The sequence below is a fragment of the Oncorhynchus nerka genome, linkage group LG3, assembly GCF_034236695.1.
Source record: "Oncorhynchus nerka isolate Pitt River linkage group LG3, Oner_Uvic_2.0, whole genome shotgun sequence".
NCBI classification, from domain to species: Eukaryota; Metazoa; Chordata; class Actinopteri; order Salmoniformes; family Salmonidae; genus Oncorhynchus; species Oncorhynchus nerka.
Genome location: NC_088398.1, coordinates 56,969,761 through 56,997,747, shown reverse-complemented (window position 1 = coordinate 56,997,747; position 27,987 = coordinate 56,969,761). Strand labels below are relative to the sequence as shown.

The 27,987-nt window shown below is 43.1% G+C and overlaps 1 protein-coding gene across 2 annotated transcripts in view; it reads right to left on the bottom strand.

Moving 5' to 3' along the window:
* Positions 1-37: 37 nt before the first annotated feature.
* LOC115111274 (receptor tyrosine-protein kinase erbB-4-like) overlaps positions 38-27,987 on the bottom strand; it is a 526,495-nt gene continuing 498,545 nt past the window's right edge. For both annotated transcript variants that reach the window (XM_065013654.1, XM_029637163.2), the window contains exons 21-29: positions 20,839-20,994; positions 19,497-19,572; positions 19,216-19,362; positions 18,407-18,504; positions 18,035-18,205; positions 10,857-11,103; positions 10,569-10,703; positions 9,926-10,014; positions 38-9,390 (exon numbers count right to left, since the gene is read on the bottom strand). In XM_065013654.1, the coding sequence (XP_064869726.1) occupies positions 8,713-9,390; positions 9,926-10,014; positions 10,569-10,703; positions 10,857-11,103; positions 18,035-18,205; positions 18,407-18,504; positions 19,216-19,362; positions 19,497-19,572; positions 20,839-20,994 (1,797 nt within the window). In that variant the 3' untranslated portion in view covers positions 38-8,712. The remainder of the gene's footprint in view (positions 9,391-9,925; positions 10,015-10,568; positions 10,704-10,856; positions 11,104-18,034; positions 18,206-18,406; positions 18,505-19,215; positions 19,363-19,496; positions 19,573-20,838; positions 20,995-27,987) is intronic.

Sequence of the window (27,987 nt, the reverse complement as noted above, 5' to 3'; positions counted from 1 at the left end):
TCATGACACCAACAAATTAAAAGTACAGAACACGTCATTTAAATATTGTATTGATCTTTATTCATATTAAATTAAAAATATATTTTTGACAGATTCATGTAACAAAACTGCGGGAAAAGTATTTAAATGTTATAGCCTTGGGAATGGTAAAACGTTCAGTTGGAAGCAGCGCTGAAGTGGATTCAGACAATAACATGCTGTAAAGCAAAGGGATGGAAAGAGAGTAGAGCTCTCCTCCATGGAACCTCAGCCAAACATCAGAGGCTCTGCTGCTACAGCTCTGTCTGATGCCTGACCCAAGACTAGGACCAGGAACAGGTCTAGGACCAGCTCCAGGACTAGGACCAAGACTAGGACCAGGACCTGGAACAGGTCTAGGACCAGCTCCAGGAATAGGACCAGGACTAGGACCAGGAACAGGTCTAGGACCAGCTCCAGGACTAGGACCAGGACTAGGACCAGGAACAGGTCTAAGACCAGCTCCAGGACCAGGACTAGGACCAGGACCATGTCTAGGACCAGCTCCAGGACCAGGTCTAGGACCAGGACTAGGGCCAGGAACAGGTCTAGGACCAGCTCCAGGACTAAGACCTGAACCAGGACAAGGACCAGGACTAGGGCCAGGACTAGGACCAGGACTAGGGCCAGGAACAGATCTAGGACCATCTCCAGGACTAAGACCAGGACCAGGATTTGGGCCAGGAACAGGACTAGGGCCAGGAACAGGACCAGGACTAGGGCCAGGACCAGGATGAAGACCAGGACCAGGACTTGGACCAGGATTTGGACCAGGGCCAGAAACAGGACTAGGGCCAGGAACAGGTCTAGGACAGCTCCAGGACTAAGACCAGGACCAGGACTAGTACTAGGACCAGGACCAGGACTAAGACCAGTACTTGGACCAGGACTAGGGCCAGGAACAGGTCTAGGACCAGGGCCAGACATTCTAGACTACAGTCAGATAAATCCCAATCAACCAATCAATGAAATCATGAAGAACCAATTCAATAAACCAAACCAATATCCATAGACCAACAGACTAATATGTCAATTTAAATCTACAATATAATCCAGGCAAAAAGCTATTTGGTTTACCCAATTCCACCATCAGAGAGCAGGGGTCAGGGTTCTGACTGGAGATACGAGGGATACCAGTCAATCTAGCATCATGTGGCTGCCCAAGAAGAGCAAAGGCTATATGTGTTTGTTAAATTGTGTCTGTGGGTACAGTATGTACGCTTTATCCAAGGCCCATAGTGCTTCCTCAGACCACAGATAGGAATGAAATACATATTGATTATGAATACCGGTTAAATTGATACGAAATGATGGTGAGAGAGAGATATACAGTAGATGCAGGATAGAGAAGTATTCATCATTAATGCAACAGAGCCTCAATCTCTCCAATGGGTGGGTGGTTTCTGTACAAAATCAAAAAATGGCTATAGGGGGAGGAGAGGAGACTGAAATATACACCCAAAATAAGGAAAAGGCACCTCTACCCTATGAGCAAGAGGTTTTTAACCACAAAGTCCACCAAGTTGTTCTAAATACAGCTACGAGGGCAACAGCGGGGACTAGAAAAACTGCAAGCTTTTTCAAATCAGAATTCACTGGTTAAATGACATATATATATATATATATATACAGAAATAAAAACCAAGAAGAAAACTGATCACACACAATAATATTCAACAAAAAGCAGTAATATGACAGAATTAAAAGAGAAACCAAAAACATCATGGCAGCCCAAAAAGTATTGTTTCCCTCTATTTACAAATGCACCTGGCCAATACTTCCACTATCTATAAAAATACTATTCACATTTTATCGGTTGAAGAGCGGTATTAAAATGATCAAGAACAGCCATTCAGTATAATGCCTGTGTGTCATAAAAAGAAATTCCCTCCCATATATTAGTTACCAGCAAATCAACATGTATTGTAAACTGTGCTTACTCTACAACTACTGTCTTTTCCTGTCATTTTAAAGGAAGGAATACGCAATAGTACCACTGTAAAGTGAGCTGTGTTACAAAAGTACAGTGTTTTTGTGTGTTATAGTATATGATGAATTGTATGAATATTGTGTTAGTTAATAACTGGTATGTATCAATAAGTGAAGTTCTGAGATGCACTGAGTGCAGCCTCTCATACAGTATTTAGTTGTACATGTAGGGATTTAAATCCTATCTATGTGCAAAGGAATACTTCAGCCCATGGGGAAACAGGCAAGGCTTATTGGAACAAACTGTACATATTAATACCATAATAATTACAAAAATGTCCTTTAGAAATGAATTTCGTACTGTAAGAAATGACAGGAATACCGTCCATCATGTACTTGAGGGATTTACTCCAGGAGAGACCCAGGAGAGAGTAACATTGAGATACAACAGTGTGAAAGAGGCCTTCACCACAATGTCTGTGCCCTTTCTCATAGCAACAGAGTCAAAGAAACAACAATCTATTGCCATTATGAACCCCCCATTGAGATACACTAAGAAACATCACCATTAACACAATTTACAATACTCTTAAAGATGTCATGGTTACATCCATTTGGACTATTATACCCCAAAACCGTAAATACAGTAGTAGCTGACTCAAATAAATGTGACCGTTTCAACATTGCTGATTAAAATGAGTGTGCACAATCAGTGTTGAGATGAAACAGAGGGAATATTTGTGCTCCTTTTGTACCTAAAGGATTTTGCTAAAACAACCCGAAGACATAATTCATTCAAGTGTTATGATTCTACGACTCTCACTTCTGAAACTCCTCGCCGGTCGCTTCTTCAAAATCATTTTGGTCGTGTTCAAGTTGCTCCTCATTAACTGCTTCATGGTAGTCCGTTTGTAAATACAACCCACTCAACGTCAACAGTGCTCGCTACATACATTTCTTTAGTCATCTTTTTTGAGATAAAGTAAAACTCCAGTCTCTTCCTCTGCTTCCAGCACTGCATCCAAACGCTGCTTCTCAGACAACCTATTGTAACACTGATGTATTGATCTCCTAACATCTGTGGAATGCTAATATCTCTGCCTTTTACCCTCCTTAGGACGGAAACTATTGCCCTGTCCGCCAGTATTTATCTCCACCATGTTCCTTGGAGATGTTGGGTGATATGATTTCCCCACAGAACAGAACAGCAGAACAGAGCAGCTTTAGAGGACAAGGAGAGCTATCAGCACACTGCTAGGTAAAAGACCCTTGTGATGGGTTTCAAATAAGGGTTTACCTTAAGGGATTGTTTCTCATTAGCTTCAGTATTTAATACACAGGGCACTGGTGTTGTATTCTCCTGTAGACTGGCTTTAATTGACCAGTAAGGTCCATCACAAGTCCTCTTAACATCACTCTCATAGGCTGTCATTGCACCAACACCAATATCCCCATGTTCATAGTCTGGGATAAAACGTGCCCAGATAAACTCCCCAGATAAAGTATAGATTCCACTCTACTGTTATACACTTATTTTACACAAGGACAATATATACAGTTATAGTAAATGTTAGCTCTCAAACGAATCATCTTAAATCAGAGGACAAATGACATTTTAACCTCCAAAATGAGAAGGAACAAACAAGCAGTACCTTGGTATCTGACACAGCCACCGTGTTTATGTCCATGCAACACATTAACGTCCTGTCAGAGAGTTAGGTCTACAGGACCGGTTGAGTCAGTAGACACTAGTGATCACACACACAGTGTTAACCTCAGGTAGAGTTGCCGAAGAGAAGCCTTAGCCATCTAAACAGGCCTAATATCCTCACATGGTTCTTCCACTGTAGCTTAGTTCACAAGGACTATAAGCTCTGTAGTGATTCTACCACTGTAGGTTTGTAGACAGGGACTAGACTCTGTAGTGATTCTACCACTGTAGGTTTGTAGACAGGGACTAGACTCTGTAGTGATTCTACCACTGTAGGTTTGTAGACAGGGACTAGACTCTGTAGTGATTCTACCACTGTAGGTTTGTAGACAGGGACTAGACTCTGTAATGATTCTACCACTGTAGGTTTGTAGACAGGCACTAGACTCTGTAGTGATTCTACCACTGTAGGTTTGTAGACAGTGACTAGACTCTGTAGTGATTCTACCACTGTAGGTTTGTAGACAGTGACTAGACTCTGTAGTGATTCTACCACTGTAGGTTTGTAGACAGGGACTAGACTATAGTGATTCTACCACTGTAGGTTTGTAGACAGGGACTAGACTGTAGTGATTCTACCACTGTAGGTTTGTAGACAGGGACTAGACTCTGTAGTGATTCTACCACTGTAGGTTTGTAGACAGGGACTAGACTCTGTAGTGATTCTACCACTGTAGGTTTGTAGACAGGGACTAGACTCTGTAGTGATTCTACCACTGTAGGTTTGTAGACAGGGACTAGACTCTGTAGTGATTCTACCACTGTAGGTTTGTAGACAGGGACTAGACTCTGTAGTGATTCTACCACTGTAGGTTTGTAGACAGGGACTAGACTCTGTAGTGATTCTACCACTGTAGGTTTGTAGACAGGGACTAGACTCTGTAGTGATTCTACCACTGTAGGTTTGTAGACAGGGACTAGACTGTAGTGATTCTACCACTGTAGGTTTGTAGACAGGGACTAGACTCTGTAGTGATTCTACCACTGTAGGTTTGTAGACAGGCACTAGACTCTGTAGTGCGTTGTGATCAGCTATCTAAACAGACCTTATATCCTCCTGTGGTTATTCCGATGGAGCTTTGTCCGCTAGGACTTTAAACTCTTTAGCGATGCTACCAAAGTAGCTTTGTCTACAAGGACCACTTTCATGATTCTACCAATTAGATGGATCTTAATTGGCATGTCATTCTTTTTCATAAAGGAGGAGAACTGGAGATAAACACATCATCCAGGAAACATCTATGTTTGGCTAAACTAAGCAAAATGTAACACAATGCCTCTCCAAAAACTCCCGGACATTTCATTCTATTTTCATTGGAGTGGAGAGCCTTCTAGTTCTCCTGTCAGTGCTTCTAGACCGTTACTACTGTCCTTGTTCTCTTCTTCCACCATCGTTTACTTCTTCTGCATTAAAGTGCTGCATCTCTGGATCGTACAAACTGAAGCCACAATGAGAAAAATAACAGTGAAATGGGGTAGGTTGCCTGCCTTTTCTATAGCTGCGATGCAACAGATAATACATCATTAAATTTAAATGTATTGAGAACCTGATGTTCCTCTGTCTGGGGAAACAATGGAGAGGTTTGTCTGTGCCAAAATGGTTAATAAGTCCTATCAAAACTAAAAAAGGCCCAAATCTAAATATTTATTTTGTCTTGACAGTATTTCCCCTCTACTAGCAGCAAAAACAAAAATCCTCTGGCAGTATTCTGTGGAACACATGGACCTGGCCTTCCATAGATACGTCGTCTGTCTACCTGTACTGTCATTATTGTCAAACATGAATAGAAAAGTGTTCAATGTCCTTGATCTGCTGTAGCTCCTGCATTTTCTTCATGAAAATGTCATTGTGGAGGAAGGAAATCTCTCCAAATGTTTTGGCACAGTTTCATTTCCCATCTTGATTGCAAATTGTTGGAGAGGGATGCCCCTGTACTGTACGTAGAAGGGGGAGAGACATTTTGGGGTGGATGCCCCTGTACTGTACGTAGAAGGGGGAGAGACATTTTGGGGTGGATGCCCCTGTACTGTACGTTGAAGGGGGAGAGACATTTTGGGGTGGAGCAAAAGTCTTAGTTTTAGGGACCAGTTTGATGTTGTTCTAGTTGCAATACTATTCTTCATGGCATGACATAATATAATTAGAGTATTTCAACTGTCCAAATCTGATGCCATCCATCCCCAATTTCCCCCCAAAATGAATATATTATTCCACAGAGCATATCCACCAATGATGAGTCTGCTTGGCGTGTACTAGGTTTATTTCCTGTGTATTTCCATGTGTCCATGTGTTCACTCCTCACTGGCCATGGCCGACCCAAGACCAGATCAGGTTCTCAGGCTTGTCCTCTCCAGCTTGACCAGAACTCTCAATTACTCTCCTCCATGGTTGTGTCCACCACATCAGGGCTTAGTTATCCTCTTTTATTCCCAGGACCAGACCCAAGACCAGATCAGGTTCTCAGGCTTGTCCTCTCCAGCTTGACCAGAACTCTCAATGACTCTCCTCCATGGTTGTGTCCACCACATCAGGGCTTAGTTATCCTCCTTTATTCCCAGGACCAGACCCAAGACCAGATCAGGTTCTCAGGCTTGTCCTCTCCAGCTTGACCAGAACTCTCAATGACTCTCCTCCATGGTTGTGTCCACCACATCAGGGCTTAGTTATCCTCCTTTATTCCCAGGACCAGACCCAAGACCAGATCAGGTTCTCAGGCTTGTCCTCTCCAGCTTGACCAGAACTCTCAATGACTCTCCTCCATGGTTGTGTCCACCACATCAGGGCTTAGTTATCCTCCTTTATTCCCAGGACCAGACCCAAGGCCTCTCTTATCCCAGACAGACTGGTGTCTGCTGCCCGCCACCTATCCAGGCCCCAGAATTCTCCAGTCCTCCACACACGTGGGTCACGTTCACACCGCAACAAAACATGTCCAGGTAGTCCCTCCCTGTTTCAGTCCATTGTCTTCCATTTGGTGCATAATGAACATGACCCTGCCATCTATTTCTCCTCCAACTGTCTATCTATCTATCCAGTCCAGTTCAAACTTCAGTCCCCATCACCTCATCAGTCCTGTCTCCTGAGGTCTTTGTAACCAGCTCTGATAGGGGAGCGAACAGACAGACCGGGTTTATCAGTTAAAAAATACTGCAACACACAGCAGTTTCCAATCTATATTCTATAACAGCATCGATCCAGATCCAGATTTGTCTGCCTCAGAAGTCATGTGGGTTAGAAGTTATAACAGCATGGCTGGGTGGTTGAGATCCTCTCCTTACTGATAAGCGCATTCCCTCGTAAATCCTGGGCTGTGGCACTTTCTGCCTGATGTATTTCAGTGTGTTCAACGTAGGCCATTCCAGATTTACATACAGTATAACACTGCCATTTACTTGCTGTGACTTTGTCTTCTCATGCTGCTGCACTGTCTTGGCTGGTGCTATCCCCACTGTCTTGGCTGGTGCTATCCCCACTGTCTTGGCTGGTGCTATCCCCACTGTCTTGGCTGGTGCTATCCCCACTGTCTTGGCTGGTGCTATCCCCACTGTCTTGGCTGGTGCTATCCCCACTGTCTTGGCTGGTGCTATCCCCACTGTCTTGGCTGGTGCTATCCCCACTGTCTTGGCTGGTGCTATCCCCACTGTCTTGGCTGGTGCTATCCCCACTGCTTTAGAACCCAAGGTCAACGGAGCTCCTGGTCCAAAACGGAATGCACACGACGCTAACGCTATCTCTGTGTGTGTGTGTGTGTGTGTGTGTGTGTTTGTGTGTGTGACTATATCATACATGTACAGGGTTATTGATGTGTCAAGGTTGGGAGCACATCTTCCTTCTTTGCGAGATACAAATGAACATGTTATAGAGGATATGAGCTGTGCTGTACAATCCATGATTGAATTGCATTATGTATTCAGAGGGGTTTAAACCATGTCAACCAGCCAGTCAGTCCAGTCAGCCAGCCAGCCAGTCAGTCCAGTCAGCGGACATGAATTCATCCTCCACATTATGAGACAGATGAATGGCGTGTCTGGGGCTTGGCAGACAGTGATGGAACAGCAGTGTATACACAGATGTATACATTTCCTCTTATATGAACCTGCTGTCCTGCCCACCAACAGCTCTCATGACATTACTGTACGTGTTGTGGTGGATTGCTACAAATGAAACCAGTTGGAACATGTGGTGCTTCAAGTGTAGTGTTGTGTATAAACGGGGAATTACTGGTTGGTTCTTACTAATAAAATAGTGTAGGTAAGATAATGAGCAAACAATAGTCTTGTAGTGGGTTTTTCTGGGGGAGGGTGTTATTGTCTGTCAGTAGTCATTACATGTCACTGTTCCTTTAGCGTTCTGCTGTTGTTATAGTTGTTGTTGATGTTGTTGGTGAAGCTGGAGTCTAAAGGAGTATAAAGTCGGAGTCAGGAAGAGGACAAAGTCACATGAGAGAGAGGTCCACCGTTTCCCAGGAGTGGGTGGCGCCTGTTTGTGTGATCAACACTGAAGAGGCGGAGCTGAGGAAGAGTAGTGGGTGTGGTAGAGGAGTAATTAAGGTTGGCTAAGAGGGGCTGAGTGGAAGGGGAGGCTAGCAATGTGCACATTAGTCCTGGGTTCAGCAGTATGTATATTACTATAATGTTACTGTAATCCAGTATAAATCAGATAGATATAGACAGAGAGGTGCTCATCAGTCCTGGGTTCATGGGTGGTAGGAGGCTCTCAGCATTTTGTATATTACAATAATATTACTGTGATATTTCTGTGTAAATTTACTGTAATCAGACAGACAGATATAGATGTGTCAGTCCAGTGCTGGTGGAGGGAACCAAGGTTGATGCATTGATACGTAAATACTGCGTGACTGAGTGTGAGAGTGACTGTCCACTCCTCCTCCTTCCCGTCTTCACTTCTCTCTCCTCCTCCCTCTCACACTCAGTCCTCTCTCCTCCTCCCATCCTCCCACGATCTTGCCCTTCTTCCTCCGTACATCCCCCTCACTCCTCCTCTTCCCCTTGTCTTCCTCCTCTTCTCACCCAGTCCTCCTCACTACTCCACGTTACACCACAGTGTTCCTCTGTCTGTAGGGCGGGGGCGGTAGCACGGTCCCGGGTTTCAGGGCGAACTCTGTCAGGTACTCCTGGTTCTCGGCCACGGCGGGCCGGATACGTCCGTTTTGCCTGTAGAAGAAGCGCGTGCTGCAGTCCTGCAGGTACTCGGGGTTGTGCAGGGTGGCTTTGGGAGGGAGGCTATGCTGCCAGTACTCTGGATTGTCAAACGTCTTGTTCTTGTCTTGTCTGGTCTTCTTGTCCACCATGATGGTGCCTGTGAGACCGGGGTGGAGGGTGTACCCGGGGTGGGAAGGGTGACCTGGGTGCAGGATGTGCCCTGGGTGAGGGCCGGCTGCGCCGAGCCCCGGAGGTGCAGCGTATCCCGGTTGTGCGGAGACAGCGTGGGCGTTGGCTGCCTGGACGCTGTGGGAGGGGTTCCCTGCCTGGGTGGTGCCTGATTGGCCAGCAGTGACGCCAGTGGTGCCTGGTTGGCTGGTAAGGGTGGCGAGGATAGCGTTGTGTCCCCCAGGGACTCCGTTCTTTTTCAGGGTATAATCGGTGTAGTCTCCCTCTCCTGGCCCTGGTCCTCCGGGGTTGTGGAAGGTGTTGAGGTAGAGGGGCTCGTTGACGTATTCGTCATCCACTCTGGGGCCGGAGCCGGCCTGCTGGGGACCTATGGGGGCCACCTGTCAAGTCAAAGTTTAGTTAAAGTGCATTCAAATAGCTAGATAGTAATAACATAGACTATCTTAAAACACTTCTATGTGTTTGGGTAGTAGATATCATAAAACAACGACTTAGACTCGTTAGGAATAACATGAGATCACTACACTCAACACATCAAAGTAGAAAAAAGGGGGGGCAATGTCGACAACAGTAGAAAACTGCATACACATTTAGGGGCGGCAGGGTAGCCTAGTGGTTAGAGCGTTGGACTAGTAACCGAAAGGTTGCAAGTTCAAATCCCCGAGCTGACAAGGTACAAATCTGTCGTTCTGCCCCTGAACAGGCAGTTAACCCACTGTTCCTAGGCCGTCATTGAAAATAAGAATTTGTTCTTAACTGACTTGCCTGGTTAAATAAAGGGAAAAGAAAAAAAAAAGGTGCAAATAGTCCATACGTAATATTCCAAATAGTCCATACGTAATATTCCAAATAGTCCATACGTAATATTCCAAATAGTCCATACGTAATATTCCAAATAGTCATAAAAAAGTCCACCTGGTAGGGGTTACAGCTGTCCAGGGTCAGGGTGTCTCCGTTCCTCCGGCGCGTCACGAACGGGTTCTCCTCCACAGGGTTGAGATAGTCTGTTAGAGAGGGGGAAAGAACGAGAGACAGAGGGGAAGGAAAGAACGAAAGAAAGAAAGAAAGAAAAAGAAAGTAAGAGAGAGAGGTTAGAGGCTTTCAGGATGAACAGAAGGTTTGGTATATTTTGATCTCCCTCAGCCTCTATGTGTGCGTGTGTACGATGTGTTGTGCTCTAGGCCTTCGTCTTTACAGCTCTCTGGATCAAAGGGTGAGGAAGAGGAGGAGATGATGAAACCTGGTTCTGACATCACTAGCTACACTACAGAACAGTACACCCCCCTGGTAACAGATGAGGCAAAGGATCATTTCAAAGGATCAGAAGAGGAGTCTTTCACCTATTTTCGCTTTTCTGAACTTTTATCTTCTTTCTAACTGGAACAGTTAATGCAAAGTTTCCGAACCAGAAGTTCAAAAATACAACAAAAACCAAAGTGTGTTGCTATGGATAAAAGCTTTTTCAAAGCAGACAAGACATCATAAACAGTTAAGAAGTGCTTCCTGTTGTACATGACATTACCTGAGGAAAACACTGAATAGTGAAGATATGTTGTACCTGAGGAGGCCTTCTCCCTCATAGCGGTCAGGTATCCATCCTGGTCTGTGTCTCCTCTAGCTCCTCTCTCCCCCAGCATGATGGTGGGGTCTGCACTGTAGCGCTGTCCACTGCTGTCCTCCCCTGGACCTGAGGCTAAATAACAATAATGTAATTCATTTCTATAGCGCTTTTCATTACAGAGGAATCTCAACGCAACGATCTGCGTAGGCAAAATAACACAAACAAACAAGACAAAATATATGGAAGAATCAAGGAAGTTAAAATAACTGCTAAAAGAGGTGTCACCTGGGGCTCCGCCTTGTCCTGGAGGTCCCGCAGGCCGGGGTGAGGCCTGCTTCCTCAGGGTGCCGTTACAGCGCTGATCCTCGAAACGTTTATCCTCTTGGCCGCTGCCGCCTTGCCCCCCTACAGACGGGTCCCCTGGGGGCCTGCACCCTGGGACTGCAGACAGGGACAGCACCCGTGGGATGGTCCCCATGGTACCCAACATGTCTTCCATGCTGAAACTAGGGTCTTGGTACAAAAACTGGTTCTGTAGAGAGAGACACAAGAAGAGAGAGAGGAGACAAAAGAGAGATGTTTTCATATACAGTATACACACACCGCTGTGGTATAGGTAACGCCTGGTACACAAACTGGTTCTGTAGAGAGAGACACAAGAAGAGAGAGAGAGAGGAGACAAAAGAGAGAGGTTTTCATATACAGTATACACACTGCTGTGGTATAGGTAACGCCTGGTACACAAACTGGTTCTGTAGAGAGAGACACAAGAAGAGAGAGAGAGAGGAGACAGAAGAGAGAGGTTTTCATATACAGTATACACACACCGCTGTGGTATAGGTAACGCCTGGTACACAAACTGGTTCTGTAGAGAGAGACACAAGAAGAGAGAGAGAGAGGAGACAGAAGAGAGAGGTTTTCATATACAGTATACACACACCGCTGTGGTATAGGGTATAGTAACGCCTGGTACACAAGAAGAGAGAGAGAGGAGACACTAACTGGTTCTGTAGAGAGAGACACAAGAAGAGAGAGAGAGAGAGAGAGAGGAGACAGAAGAGAGAGGTTTTCATATACAGTATACACACACCGCTGTGGTATAGGTAACGCCTGGTACACTAACTGGTTCTGTAGAGAGAGACACAAGAAGAGAGAGAGAGAGAGAAGAGAGAGGTTTTCAGACAGAAGAGAGGTTCTGTAGAGAGACACAAGAAGAGAGAGAGAGAGAGAGGAGACAGAAGAGAGAGGTTTTCATATACAGTATACACACACCGCTGTGGTATAGGTAACGCCTGGTACACAAACTGGTTCCGTAGAAAGAGACACACAGGGACAAATACGTTTAATACAGATTCCTGTGTGTTGGTACTTGGTTTAAGGGAGTGTTCAAGAGTATTCGTTCAAGGGAGATGAGAGTCCCCTCTGTGAACTTTCTCGTCCCTCCTCTTCCCTCCTCCCCCATTCTCTCTCCTACCATCTCTTCCTGCAATCTATCCCCCTCCTGTGGGTGAGTGGTCTCTACCCTCCATCACCCTCCTTCCCCACCTGATCTCTCAGTCTCAGCGGTGGTCTGCATGTGTGTAGTCAGCACTCACTGAGGAAAACAGACTCTCTCTCACGCTGTGTACCCTCAACCCTATAGCTACTTTCTCACAAACACTTCTCCTCTCTGTAGCCTACCTGCCACTTATGAAGCATAGTACAAATAAATGAGGTGATTAGTTCAAAAAGACACATGAACATAGAACATATGTGTAAATATATTTTAAACTATATTTTACTGAGCTGTCAATCACAATTTGAAATGTTCCCAAGCCACAGCCGCAGCCAGGCCTCCAACTGACAGAGCAGCCCTTACAATTTTGAGAAGGATGTCACCACCAAAATGCTTTCTCGTGGATAATGGCATTTTCTTTGATTATATATTCATTACATTGGTTTAAAATATGTTTTTAACCTGGTGGGTGACAGAGGAAGATAATTTATTCAACTGCAAGCAAGAGATTTAATCAAGATTACTAACATAGCTAGCTAGCTCCTTTTTTGTTGTTGCTTGCCACCAATGTGCAGTGTGACTCACCAAGGTAAAAATGGTTTTGAAAATTAAAGTTGAGTAGAGTTCAGTTCAGTTCAGTGGAGTTAATGTCATGTATGTATTAGATATACAATACTTTAATTGCCAAAGTTATTGTTAAATGTTCTTGGCTAGCCAAGCAATGTGTTGCTTGCTTGCTAATTTAGCATGCTTTAGTGACCCGGGTGTCTCTGATAGAATTGGCTAGCTCGAATTGGGAGCCTCAGCTGTCTATGGACAGACCAGTGCCAATGTAAGTAGTATTTTGTATCACTTAGCTAGCTAGTCCTCAATGTGTTCATGAACATTAAACCATTTATTTATTCTTCATCTTGTGTGGAATTGTTTCACTGACTTTCTGTCTCTGCATTATCTACAGGGGAGTCTGCAATGGACCCTGGAGGTGAAGGAATCTGCATTGTAAGTATCAATTTGATGTTCATGAACGTTAACCCCTAATTCTTCATCTTGTGTGGAATGTTTTCACTGACTCTGTTTCTGCATTATACACAGGTTAACTGTCAACTTGTGAGTGTGAAAATGGACATCGCAGGTGAAGGAAGCTGCATTGTAAGTATAACGTTGATATTCCAAGGCAAATTACATATGTTAAGTGCACATACATTGTAGGTCATTTGTACATGATATTTTGTGTTTCAGATGCGACCTTCCAGTGACTCCCATGACACAATTCAACAATGGACCAAGTTATTTGAGCAAAAACAAGATTATTGAAAGCACTCTTTAAGTTGTCAGTTATGAGTCCTTCATTCAAACTTTTCAAAGTATACCACAGCATTCTATTATGATTTTGTGCTGAACTTTGTCAGGTCAAAAGCAACATTTTCCATTCATTAAAATACATGCCAACATATATCAAACATTTTATGAAATATATTTTGTAATATATTTTACTAGCTACCACAGCATGCTGTCAAATTTGACCAAATGTAACTTTTTGATCAAGAAGTAGAGTGATGGAGTGCTGCATCAGATGACCTGTCCTCCACCATCACCCGACCTCAACCCAACTGAGATGGTTTGGCACGAGTTGGACCGCACAGTGAAGGAAAAGCAGCCAACTTTTGCTCAGCACATGTGGGATTTCCTTAGCTAGTTGAGATAATGCCAAGAGTGTGCAAAGCTGTCATCAAGGCAAAGGGTGGCTACTTTGAAGAATCTCAAATATATTTGTTTAACACTTTTTTGGTTACTACATGATTAAATATGTGCTATTTCATAGTGTTGATGTATTCACTACTTTCTACAATGTAGAAAATAGTACAAATAAAGAAAAACCCTGGAATGAGTAGGTGTGTCCAAACTTTTGACTGGTACTGTACATACATTTTTTTATACACACATATATATATATATACGTATGTACATATAAAACATAAACATATATATATATACAGTGCATCCGGAAAGAATTCATGCCCCTTTACTTTTTCCACATTTTGTTACATTTCCCTTATTCTAAAATGGATGAAATATTGTTTTCCTCTTCATCAATCTACACGCAAAAACAGGTTTTTAGAAATTTTAACAAATGTATTAAAAATTCAAAACTGAAATATGACATTTACATAAGTATTCAGACCCTTTACTCAGTACTTTGTTGAAGAACTTTTGGTAGTGATTACAGCCTCAAGTCTTCTTGGGTATGACTACAAGCTTGGCACACATGTATTTGTGGAGTTTCTCCCATTCTTCTCTGCAGATCCTCTCAAGAGGTTGTCAGGTTGGATGGGGAGTGTCGCTGCACAACTATTTTCGGGTCTCTCCAGAGATGTTCGATGGGGTTCAAGTCTGGACTCTGGCTGGGCCACTCAAGGACATTCAGAGACTTGTCCCGAAACCCCTCCTGCATTGTCTTGGCTGTGTGCTTAGGGTCATTGTCCTTTTGGAAGGGGAACCTTTGCCCCAGTCTGAGGTCATGAGTACTCTGGAGCATGTTTTCATCAAGGATCTCTCTGTACTTTGCTCTGTTCATCTTTCCCTCAATCCTGGCTAGTTTCCGAGTCCCTGCAGCTGAAAAACATCCCCACAGCATGATGCTGCCACCACCATGCTTCACTGTAGGGATGGTGCCTGGTTTCCTCCAGATGTGATGCTTGGCATTCAGGCCAAAGATTTCAACCTTGGTTTCATCAGACCAGATACTCTTGTTTCTCATGGTCTGAGTCCTGTATGTGCCTTTTGGCAAACTCCACGCTTGCTGTCATGTACCTTTTACTGAGGTGTGGCTTCCGTCTGGCCACATAAAAGCCTGATTGGTGGAGTGCATGCAGAGATGGTTGTCCTTCCTTGTCCTATGGTTTCCTCCATCTCCACATAGGAACTCTGGAGCTGTTTCAGAGTGGCCATGACGTTCTTGGTCACCTCTCTGACCAAAGCCCTTCTCCCCCGATTGATCAGTTTGGCTGGAAGGCCAGCTCTAGGAAGAGTCTTGGTGGTTCCAAACTTCTTACATTTAAGAATGATGGAAGCCACTGTGTTCTTGGGGACCTTCAATGCTGCAGACATTTTTTTAGTACCCTTCCCCAGATCTGTGCCTCGACACAATCATGTCTCGGCGATCGACAGAGAATTCCTTCGACCCCATGGCTTGGTTTTTGCTCTGACTTTCACTGTCAACTGTGGGACCTTATATAGACAGGCGTATGCCTTTCCAAATAATGTCCAATCAATTGTATTTACCACGGGCGGACTCCAATCAATCTGTAAAAACATCTCAAGGATGATCAATGGAAACAGGATGCACCTGAGCTTAATTTGCGAGTCTCATAGCAAAGGTCTGAATACTTTAAAAAAAAAAAAACTTTTTGCAAAAATGTTTCCGCTTTGTCAGTATAGGGTATTGTGTGTAGTTTGATGAGGAACATTTAAAAATATATATATTTTAGAATAAGGCTGTAACGTAACAAAATGTGGAAAAAGGGAAGGGGTCTGAATACTTTCTGAATGCACTGTATATGGTTATCTGTAATTTACATATAAGTTCATACATGTACATATTATTTTTCTGTAAGGCTCCTCCTCCTCTCTTCCTTCTCCCATCAACTCCTCTAAATTTCCTTTCTTTCTCCTCTCACGAGAACAGACTCCAGACCTCACGCTGTGTACCCTTCAGCCTATAACTACTCCTCCTCTGACAACTCCTCACATCACCTCACCTCCTCCTTCCTCATCTTTTCTATCCCCCATATCAACACACTAAATACTGTAGGTCTTGGTTTTAAGTAGCCCTAGAGCATACAGTGGCAAGAAAAATGATGTGAACCCTTTGGAAATACCTGGATTTACGCATAAATTGGTCATACAATTTGATCTGATCTTCATCTAGGTCACAACAACAGACAACTAACAACACAAATAATTATACGTTTCATGTCTTTATTGAACACACTGGGTAAACATTCACAGTGCAGGGTGGAAATAGTATGTGAACCCTTGCATTTAATAACTGGTTGAGCCTCCCTTGGCAGCAATAACCTTAACCAAATGTTTTCTGTAGTTGCGGATCAGACCTGCACAATGGTCAGGAGGAATTTTGGACCATTCCTCTTTACAAAATTGTTACAGTTCAGCAATATTCTTGGGATGTCTGGTGTGAACTGCTCTCTTGACATCATGCCATAGCATCTCAATCGGGTTGAGGTCAGGACTCTCGACTGGGCCGCTCCAGAAGGCGTATTTTCTTCTGTTGTTGATTTACTTCTTTGTTTTGGGTCGTTGTCCTGTTGCATCATCCAACTTCTGTTGAGCTTCAATTGGTGGACAGATAACCTAACATTCTCCTGCAAATGTCTTGATAAACTTGGGAATTAATTTTTCCGTCAAGCAGCAAAGCAGCCCCAACCCATGATGTTCCCTCCACCATACTTTACAGTTGGGATGAGGTTTTGATGTTGTGTTGTGTGTTCCTTCCAAACAACTCAACTGTAGTTGAAAACGTTTGTTTTGCTGTGGAACATGGAACAACATCCAGGTGCACTTTTGCAAACTTCAGCAATGTTTTTTTGGACAGCAGTGGCTTCTTCCGCGGTGTCCTCCCATGAACACTATTCTTGTTTAGTGTTTTACGTATCGTAGACTCGTCAACAGAGATGTTAGCATGTTCCAGAGATTTCTGTAAGTCTTTAGCTGACACTCTAGGATTCTTCTTAACCTCGTTGAGCATTCTGCACTGTGCTCTTGCAGTGATCTTTGCAGGACGTCCACTCCTAGTGAGAGTAGCAACAATGCAGAACTTTCTCCATTTATAGACAATTGGTCTTACCGTGGACTGATGAACATCAAGACTTTTAGAGATACTTTTGTAACCCTTTCCAGCTTTATACAAGTCTATAATTTTTTTAAAATCTTAGGTCTTCTGAGATCTCTTTTGTTCGAGGCATGGTTCACATCAGGCAATGCTTCTTGTGAATAGCCAACTCAGCATGGCAGCTCTAACCAACATCTCCAATCTCGTCTCATCGATTGGACTCCAGGTTAGCTGACTCCTGACTCCAATTAGCTTTTGGAGAAGTCATTAATCTAGGGGTTCACATACTTTTTCCAACCTACACTGTGAATGTTTAAATGATGTATTCAATATAGACAATACAAATACAATAATTTGTGTGTTAATATTTTAAGCACACTATTTTTGTCTATTGTTGAGATGTAGATGAAGATCAGATCAAATTTGATGACCAATTTATGCAGAAATCCAGGTAATTCCAAAGGGTTCACATACTTTTTCTTGCCAAATCTGCCTATGTATGTACTGTATGTTGTGATAATTTACACTGCAGTTACAACCTGAGAAGTGAATTTCAGTGCCACAGATGAGTGAAACCCACATGGGAAATCAAACACAATATATTGAAACAGACATACATTAGAAGAAATGCTTTTAAGATATAATTTAATGGAGTTTATCATGAAGGGGATCCGGGATACATTATGGAGTTCTGTGAAAAATTCAAATCATTTCAAAATGTATAGCTCAGCGTGCCCTTTGTCTACGGTTGAATAAGACTGGTATTTAAATATCAGAGAGCATTTTGTAGCCAGGCTTCTAGGGAAAGAAGAGGTTAGGGGAAAAACTAGCATGTTGAATAGAGTAGGATAGAATAGAAAATAATAGAATAGAATGGAATACAATAGAATAAGATAGAATATAATAAAATGTAATATAATGAAAAATAAGGGGCATTCTGTGTACAGGGATTCACCCTGTTAGAGTTGATGTGTGGGTAGGCCAGCAGAGATAAGAGAAGAGAGGAGGGGAGGAGAGAGAAGAGGGGAGAGGAGAGGAGAGAAGTGGGGAGAGGAGAGGAGAAGAGGGGAGAAGAGAGGAGAAGAGGGGAGAAGAGAGAAGAAGAGGGGAGAGCCTTACCCTGTTGGAGTCAACACGTGTCCTGGGTGTGTACGCCAGCGGTGGGATATTAAAGGCGTGAGGAACCAGGTACTCCTCAGCATCCATCAGATCCTCCAGCTCCTCCTCATCCAGCAGGCTCTGGAAGAACTTACTGTCGTTGGGGCTGGGCAGCTTCATACGGTCATCACCCTGGAGGAGGAGGGAGAGAGAGAGAGACCAATTACTCCTCGTACACTTAGAATGTCATTTATTTTGGTTTGCAAAACATATATCAACAAGATGTGCCTTTGAATCCCAGATGACGACACAAACTATCCTGGTCATTCACTCTACTCCCCAGGATAAGGAGGGGTGTTCGAGGGGAAGGTAAGGTACGGTAAGGTAACTCACCTGGATGACCAGATAACGCTGAGGGTCCCGGGCCATCCTACAGAACTCTGCAGCTAGCTCCTTGAACTTGGGCCTGCTGTCTGCATCTATCATCCAACCTGGAAAAGACACAGGGAGAGCTTTAGATATAGAGCCATGGATAAGGTATACTGAAGGAGGATGTCCCAGTGTGCTGGTTGAGCTGGGCTTCCGTATGTAGGTTACAGATCTTGTCATACTTTTGTGTTAGATTTGAATTATATGGTTGATTTAAAAAAAAGTTACATTTTCTGATTATCAAATGTCCTTTTCTCAAAACCTATCACCTGCACAGCCATGTTAGTGTGTTCGTCTGCCAAGTTCCACAGACACGCAACCAATACCGCACCAAAGCAATCACTTGTGTGTCCTCTGTGCTACTCTACCAGATTGAAAGAGTGAAGGAGAGGAAGAGAGAGAGAGACATGGTGACCTCCCCTAATCCTGTCCTGGCAGTCTGGTTTAATGAGCAGGGGCATTGGGTACAGGATCATGGAGGAAGGTGACAGAGGTTGTTGGTCAGTCAGTGACACCCTAGGCCCAATGTGTGAGGGAGGGGCCACAGCCAGAGGAGAGAGGGGCCAGAGAAGCGGCACAGTACAGCCAGGAAACACCAGGGTAGTGCTCTCTGCGTGGACAGGGTGTGTGCTGGACATGGGGGCATAGTGCCGTCTGAGACCCTACCCTATACTGCTGGGGTCAGAGCAGCACGGTCATGTGGGAATGTGTGCGTGTGAGAGAGAAGAGAGAAGAGAGAGAGAGAGAGAAAGAAGTTATACAGGGTAGCTTACATTTGACCATGACCATGTATACATCTATGGTGCAGATGGGAGGTTGGGGAAGACGCTCTCCTTTCTCCAGCAGGTCTGGGATGTCCCGGGTCGGGATGCCATCATAGGGCTTCCCCCCAAATGTCATCAATTCCCAAATGGTCACCCCTGAGAAGAGGTGTAAAGTTATAATAGAATATAATAGATACAAACTGTAAGATTTCACCAGAGCATTCACATGACCGTGTAAAAAAGACAGAATTAAGACACATTGATTGATTGATGTGAGTGTCCAGTCGTACCGTAGCTCCAGACATCACTCTGGTGTGTAAACTTCCTGTAGTGGATACACTCCAAGGCCATCCACTTGATTGGCATCTGTAGTTATGGAGACAGATACAGTGGGGTCTGAAAGTATTGACACCCTTGATAAAGATGAGCAATAATGACTATATAAAATAAACAATTCAAATATATTGTGTGCTCACAAGAATTGGGAAATTATTTTATTTTATACTAATACAGTTGCTCAGAGAAATAAATGTTGTTTAACAAGTACTATTTTTATTTTCTCAAAAAGGTAGCAGTAAAAATGATTGACACCCCTAAACATTTGTATTTAAAGTAATCAAAAGTGTTGTATTTGGTTGCATATTCCTAGCACGCAATGACTACATCAAGCTTGTGACTCTACAAACTTGTTGGATGCATTTTCAGTTCGTTTTGTTTGTGTTTCAGATTATTTTGTGCCCAATATAAATGAATGGTAAATATCCACAATAACTGCCTTGTTGACATAATACTTACAGGATATTAGCAAATGGCACACAAACAGTTTAGTGAAGGTTAAGTTGATGCCAAATGGCACACAAACAGTTTAGTGTAGGTTAAGTTGATGCCAAATGGCACACAAACAGTTTAGTGAAGGTTAAGTTGATGCCAAATGGCACACAAACAGTTTAGTGAAGGTTAAGTTGATGCCAAATGGCACACAAACAGTTTAGTGAAGGTTAAGTTGATGCCAAATGGATCACGTAAACAAATATTGGGTGACTTTTAGTCCCTTTTCAGACTAATTTGGATCGGAACACTGCTGTATAACAGTTTGCTCTTCCTCTAAATGGATCGTTGGCACTGGTAAAACAGGAAGTGTCACGAGAGAAAAATACATAATTAAGAAATATGTTTGGCAAGAATTGGACATCATGGGCTGATTACAGATGAAGGATCTTAATTTGAGGCAGTTTGCAACAGCAGGAATATTCTCAGCAATAAAATGAAGATGCTACACCTGTAAGTTCTGAACTAAAGACCATGCTCATTAGAGTCTCCATGCAATGTTTTGTCCAGAACTAGGCTTGACCTCCAGAAAACCAGACATCCCCTGTTATTGGTAATGGTGAGATGTTAGCATGCTTTCGGGGTGTGATCATTGACCCTCTCAAACGTTCTCAAAAAGCTATTTTCATGGAGTTCACATTTCTTGTGGCCACCACCCCCATCAAAGTTACTCATCCCTGCACTACGGTATAGAGAATACACACATCTAGAAGAATACAGGGACAGAGAACAGACAGAGGAGCATCAAAACAGTAGGCAGAAATAGATTCCCTTTTTCTCTAAGTATTTTCGGGCCATGCTTACCTTGCCCCCGTCAGCGTTGTACTCCTTCTCATTGACGTCCAGCAACCGAGCCAGACCAAAGTCAGTGATCTTGATGTGGTTGGGGGACTTGACCAGCACGTTACGGGCAGCCAAGTCCCTGTGCACCAGTCTCCGCTCTTCCAGATACATCATACCCTGCAAGAAACATACCAACAAACACTGTTACTGAACAGTGAAGAAACATTGTCATCAATATCGCCATTGTCATCATCATTATCATCATCTTCATCATTACCACCATCATCTTCATGGCTGGTATCATCATCATGATCATCATCATCATGAACTACAACATCACATCTCTTTTTGTAGTGATGGGCTTTCCTGGCTCTTTTCAGTGAGCCGGCTCTTTTGGCTCCCAAACGGCTCTTTAAAAAAATATATGTTTTGTACAGTTTGTGGTAGTTTGACTATGACTGGTGTTAAAACAATTCTAATAAAATGATTCAATGAAATCATACTCTACCTTAACCACAATGTATTTAAAAATGCATTGGTTTGTTATGAAAAAGAATGCTATTAAACATTTGCATTTAAAGTATAACTTTTTAATGTATATGAACAAAGTGCATATAAATGTAACAATTGAAAACGAATACAATCTGAACAACATAATAATAGAATATTGCACCATATCAAAGAAAAAAACATTAAACTGGTCCCTCTTTTCTCTCTCTTCTTTATTGCCATGTTATAACCAGCAGCACACACCAATGCTGACCATATTTTGCTTTTATGAGATTTGCATTCTGAAATACAAGCTGCCTCACTTTTGAGGGCTGATGTGGTTTCTTCTCTCAGTAATTATTTGTCCCGTTTTCGAGAAGACCCTCTCAGAGGGAACGGATGTGGCCACTATGCAGAGTCTCCCTGTCATGACATTAGTAAGCCATCGGGAGACAGAGGCCTCATTCTTCCACCAGCTCAGAGGATCTGCAGATCTATGGAGGAGGTGCTCCTCCAAATAAGATCAGACATCCATTATGACATCTGCTGAGGGATTCCTTCGTGCTGCATCCCCAGTTGCTCTCTCGTCAAAAAGCATCCAAACAGCAGATGTTTGTGGCACTACTGCTGATGCTTCTGCTCCATCTGATCCCTCTTCTTCCTGTTGCCCTGGTGCTTGAGCCAAATGACTGCTGGGGCTGTTCCTCCCTGCTGCTGAGGTTATTCTTTGAAGAGCCTCATCAATCGCTCTGGCATCACTGAAGGCTAACTTCTTAAACCTGGGGTCAAGTGCAGTGGTTTCTGATAGCACGTGATTATATTCCATTCTGTAGAACTTTCTGTCCATTGATGAACATAGGGTGTCCATCAACTCTGTCACATGTCCTGGGGTTACATTTGCTTCTCTCTGGCGGCTGGCTGTGATTCGCTGCAGACCCTTAAGAGAGAGATCAGTAACATTAGTTCAGGTTCATATTTTGTCAACTGATACTACATTCTCATCTACTGCTCATACAGTTGAAGTGGGAACATACACTTAGGTTAGGTAACATACACTTAGGTTGGAGTCATTATAACTCGTTTTTCAACCACTCCACACATTTCTTGTTAACAAACTATAGTTTTGGCAAGTCGGTCAGGACATCTACTTTGTGCATGACACAAGTAATTTTTCCAACAATTGTTTACAGACAGATTATTTCACTTATAATTCACTGTATCACAATTCCAGTGGGTCAGAAGTTCACATACACTAAGTTGATTGTGCCTTGGAAAATTACGAAAATTATTTCTTTAGAAGCTTTTGATAGGCTAATTGACATAATTTGAGCCAATTGGAGGCGTACCTGTGGATGTATTTCAAGGCCTACCTTCAAACTCAGTGCCTCTTTGTTTGACATCATGGGAAAATCAAAAGAAATCAGCCAAGACCTCAGAAAAAAATTGAAGACCTCCACAAGTCTGGTTCATCCTGAAGGTACCACGTTCATCTGTACAAACAATAGTACACAAGTATAAACACCATGGAACCACGCAGCCATAATACCGATCAGGAAGGAGACGCGTTCTGTCTCCTAAAGACGAACGTACTTTGGTGCAAAAAGTGCAAATCAATCCCAGAACAACAGCAAAGGACCTTGTGAAGATGCTGAAGTATCTATATCGACAGTAAAACAAGTCCTATATTGACATAACCTGAAAGGCCGCTCAGCAAGGAAGAAGCCACTGCTCCAAAACCGCCATAAAAAATCCAGACTACGGTTTGCAACTGCACATGGGGAATGGTACTTTTTGGAGAAATGTCCTCTGGTCTGATGAAACAAAAATAGAACTGTTTGGCTATAATGACCATTGTTATGTTTGGAGGAAAAAGGTGGAGGCTTGCAAGCCGAAGAACACCATCCCAACCGTGAGGCAATGGGGGAGGGCAACATCATGTGGGGGTGCTTTACTGCAGGAGGGACTGGTGCACTTCACAAAATAGATGGCATCATGAGGTAGGGAAATGATGTGGATATATTGACGCAACATCTCAAGACATCAGTCAGGAAGTTAAAGCTTGGTCGCAAATGGGTCTTCCAAATGGACAATGACCCCAAGGATACTTCCAAGTAGTAGTAAAATAGCTTAAGGACAACAAAGTCAAGGTATTGAGGTTGCCATCACAAAGCCCTGACCTCCATCCCATAGAAAATTTGTGGGCAGAACTGAAAAAGTGTGTGTAAGCAAGGAGGCCTATATACCTGACTCAATTACACCAGCTCTGTCAGGAGGAATGGGCCAAAATACATCCAACTCATTGTGGGAAGCTTGTGGAAAGCTACCCGAAGTGTTTGACCCAAGTTAAACAATTTAAAGGCAATGCCACCAAATACTAATTGAATGTATGTAAACTTCTGACCCGCTGGGAATGTGATGAAAGAAATAAAAGCTGAAATAAATAATTATCTCTACTATTATTCTGACATTTCACATTAAAATGAAGTGGTGATCCTAACTGACCTAAGACAGGGAATTTCTACTAGGATGTCAGGAACTGTGAAAAACTGAGTTTAAATGTACTTGGCTAAGGTGTATGTAAACTTCCCACTTCAACTGTAAATAATACTGGATTAAATAATGATGTAGTAATAACTGCTTATTGTACCTCTCTCCACTGATCTCCACAGTGACCTGCTCAAAGGGTTCCAGGACTCTGCACACTTCCTCCACCACCTCCCATTCCTCTTGGGTCAGAGCATCAACAGGTGCATTGACAATGGCCAAGGTAGAGATGATGGCATCTTTTGACTCAAGAAACAGCTTCAACATATAAAATGTTGAATTCCACCTTGTAGTGCAGTATTGTTTAGGCCTCTGCTCAGCCATCCCCATCTGGTGTTGTGTAGACTTTAGTTTTTCAGCACCTACTGTGCTCCTGTGGAAGTTCTCTGAGGTGTGCCTGTCACTGAACTCAAAGCAGTCCAGAAGACAGTGTTGTGTCTTTGGCTATGCCGGATTAAGTGATATGACATGCTATTCTATAAAATCCTTTCTCCGTAATTAATATTACCTGATTGAGCTAATCATGTAAATGTAATTAACTAGAGAGTCGGGGCACCATGAAATAATATTTATAGAGCTGTTATCTTCCGAATAAACTCTTAAAGACCTAGTAATATTTTACATCAATAGCAGTCAATATTCATTGTCACCTTAATTCCATCTCATCTGAAAGTTGTAAATTCTTGGTTATCTGCACGAACCCTGGCTAACAAGTTGAATCAGCTATACAAAATTGGGTTTAATTATTTATTTACTAAATACCTAACTAATCAGACAGAATTACACATACACATAGTTAATCATAACTTGATTACACATTACGTCATAAAGGAAAACGTCCCTGGCAGGCGGAACAGATATGGCAGCTTGTTACACAAAAGAAAAGGGGCTGGGTTTGAGTGAAAGAGCGGGAAGACTGAGGAAAAATGGGCAAAGCTGTGCTATCGTAAATACAATATCTTACGCATTCTAAATTACCGCCCATTTGGAAAAGGAAAATGCAATAAATATTTACTCTGAGCTGCGCTTCGGTAGGTTGGTGGTAGATGGAAGGTTGTGTTGCCCAACCGAGTCCTTTGTCCTTTAAAGAATGTCTCTGTTGGTCAATTGGATACGTTGTAGTAACGTCGTTGGGTGATAGACAGAATACTCTGTCTGTTCCTTCCTAACCCTCGTTTGCCACTGCTGTTGCTAACTCAACGGCTAGGAGGTATCACTTCTGTAGTGAATAAGAGTTCAAAGTTCATACCATTCGCAACCAAAGCTCACGCTGATGTTGGAGTTTATGTCATCTTATCATTGATGAGAATGTCTCAGATGACAACCGAACTGACATCATATTCATTAAGTACCACCGCATATGTTCAATTGGTCGGATTACCAGAATATAGTTCATTTTCTCCCACCTTCTGATGTTCCCAGAATCTCTATGTTAACCAAGGGTTTTGCAAATATAACATCAGTAGGGTAGAGAGAGGAAAAAGGGGGGAAGAGGTATTTATGACTGTCATAAACCTACCCCCAGGCCAACGTCATGACAACAGCTAGACATCGAAAAATCTTCAATGAAGTGACATGTAACCGACATGTAAGAAGTGGTTACCCTTGATGTCCAGCAGTCAGTGGTAAGGCAAACTGCAGTAGCTTTTTGGACTCTTTCCCGCACTGAAGCCCGTGTGCTCTCATACAGTTGTGGAATAAGTGATTTTGAAAGTGTTTTCCTGCTTGGAATTGTGTACATTGGATTTAGTCTATTGCTATAATTTCTATAAAAAAAACTCTGTCCTCCACGATCGAAAATGGCTGGAAATCGGTGGAAATCATTTTAGCCAATTCAATATCAATTTGACCTTGTTTTGTTACAGACATAGACTTTGGCATAAACTGGTCCATAGAAGAATGTGTTGCTGTGGGTTGCGGAGTAGGCCTACTTGAATGAGTGGATACATCTCCACGTGTGGAGGTGCTGGCTCCACCACTATCACTAGCAGGCCTGCTAGTTTCTCGAAGCTCCACTACAGCTAGCTTCACAGTTGGGTGCACAGTTGGCACATGCCGGTGTAGGTTGTGAGTAGAACCGGCTTTATATGAGATTTTGTTTTGGCAAATTCTACACTGTGCTCTAACATTGTCTACATTATTAAAATGCATCCAAATGCTACTGTGCTTCCGACTCATTTTCCAGATGTTTTTTTCACAGCTGTCCTTCCTCTCTCTACTCAGCTGCTAAGTGTGTGACTGTGAGTGAGTTGGCTCGGCCCTCCTTCATGCATCTGTGGTTCATTGGTTGACAGGAACAACAGGTGAGGCTGTTAGTCTGAGCAGACAGTCAGAACGAATGTGTGTGCAATTGAGCATTTAGGCCTATATTATTTTATTTATTTTTTCGTTCTTTGAATTAGTTAATTCTATTAATTTAAATCTTTGGATTATTCATCTCTTTTTATATTTTTATAAATAGATTCGGCTCTTCTCATATGCGAGCCGGCTCCCAACGTTCACCACTTAGAGCCGACTCGTTCGCGAACGACCCATCACTAATCTTTTGGGCACAAAACGATATCACCAATATCATCAGCTATGCAAAACTTTAATCAACTATCATAATTGATTTGACTCTTCAGAAGGAGAATCCATTTCATAACAGTGTATTGGGGCTCGGCAAAGTGTCATACTTTTTTACTAAACAATTAAAAAATAGCAACTTGAGTCACCACCCTTTAATGAATAGATAGTTTGCAGCGATAAGGCCCGACATAGAGTCTTTCTTTCCCTGATAACGTTTCCTGGTGCAGAAGCACCTATCTGTGTGATAAAACTCCTGAAATTGATTCTGTGGAAGAGCGAACAATACGGGTAATTGATTAACGTGTGTATGGAGGGAGTGTGTAGCAGAGACCCTATACATGGCAACACTGCTACTGTTGTACAATAGCGCTTCTTCTATTTCCTTACGACACTTGAGGTCAGGAGTCCCTGAACCAAGCAGCACCTTCTAATAAAGCTGTATGTGAGCTGCAGTGTTTAACCTAAAAAAAAGTATTGTAGACTGAAGTTCAAAGTAGAGAAGAACAAAAAAGCTACTCAAGAACTTGAGCAGCTCACACAAAGTGAGTGTCCTGCATCTGATGGCAGAGCAGAATGCACACACATATCAATGGAAGGGCATTCAATGCCAAAGTAACAGCAGTGTCTGAACAAATATCGCCTGCGCTATAGAACCGTAGTCCCCATTGTATATCGCTACAAGATTGCCCCAGCCTCTGAAGAATAAGAAAAGCAAATTCACCTATTTAAGTTGGTCTCAGAGTAAGAGAAAGCACGTTGGGGCCAAACAGTGAGCAAACAGAGAACAGGCCTTATTTGAAACCATAACAAATTGGATTTAGGTTGGAATGGGTAGACTGGGGGCTGAGGAGGAGAAGGAGAAGGAGCGTGGAGGTGGTATAAGAGGTGAGATTCCAGTGGTAAGGCTGTCACCACACCGGGCTCATTTGGGCGGGAGAAAGAAGAAAACACACCCTGCTGTCTCCCTCACGCCCCTCTCTTTTTCACCCTCTTACTTTTCTTTCTCCCACTTTCTCTCTCGCTCTCCCTCTGTTTCTCTAAGCAGGGGAACGGGGGAGAGGGGTATTGAAGGGGTGGTGCAGACAGGGCTTCCATACCAAGCAGGCACAACAGGGAAAGGGGAATGACAGCTGTGCGAAAATAGAGAGAAGGAGAGAGAGAGTGAAAGAGAAAGAAAAAGAGAGAAAGAACGAGAGAGAAAGAGAGAGAGAGAAAACAAAACAAGAGAGAGAGGAGACAAGGAAGAGCAGTGTGGAAAGAAAGACAGCGGGCCAATACTAGTGTTGATGTTCTCCGCCAAATTGAAATGAAGTGATAGGCCACGTATAGGGGGATGTGTCTGCTGTGCTACAATGTTCGGGTTCAAACAGGCTTGATCACACACGTACACACGCACACATGCACGTACATAGGTACGCACGCAAGCAAGTACGTATGCACGCACACACATGATAATCCCTGCTATATCCTAACCTTCTTTGAACCCAGTCATCCCAGCCATCTGAAAGAAAAGCATGCTGTCAGATTGTCTTTCCTCTGTTCGTTTGTGCTGTCGATCCACTACAGACC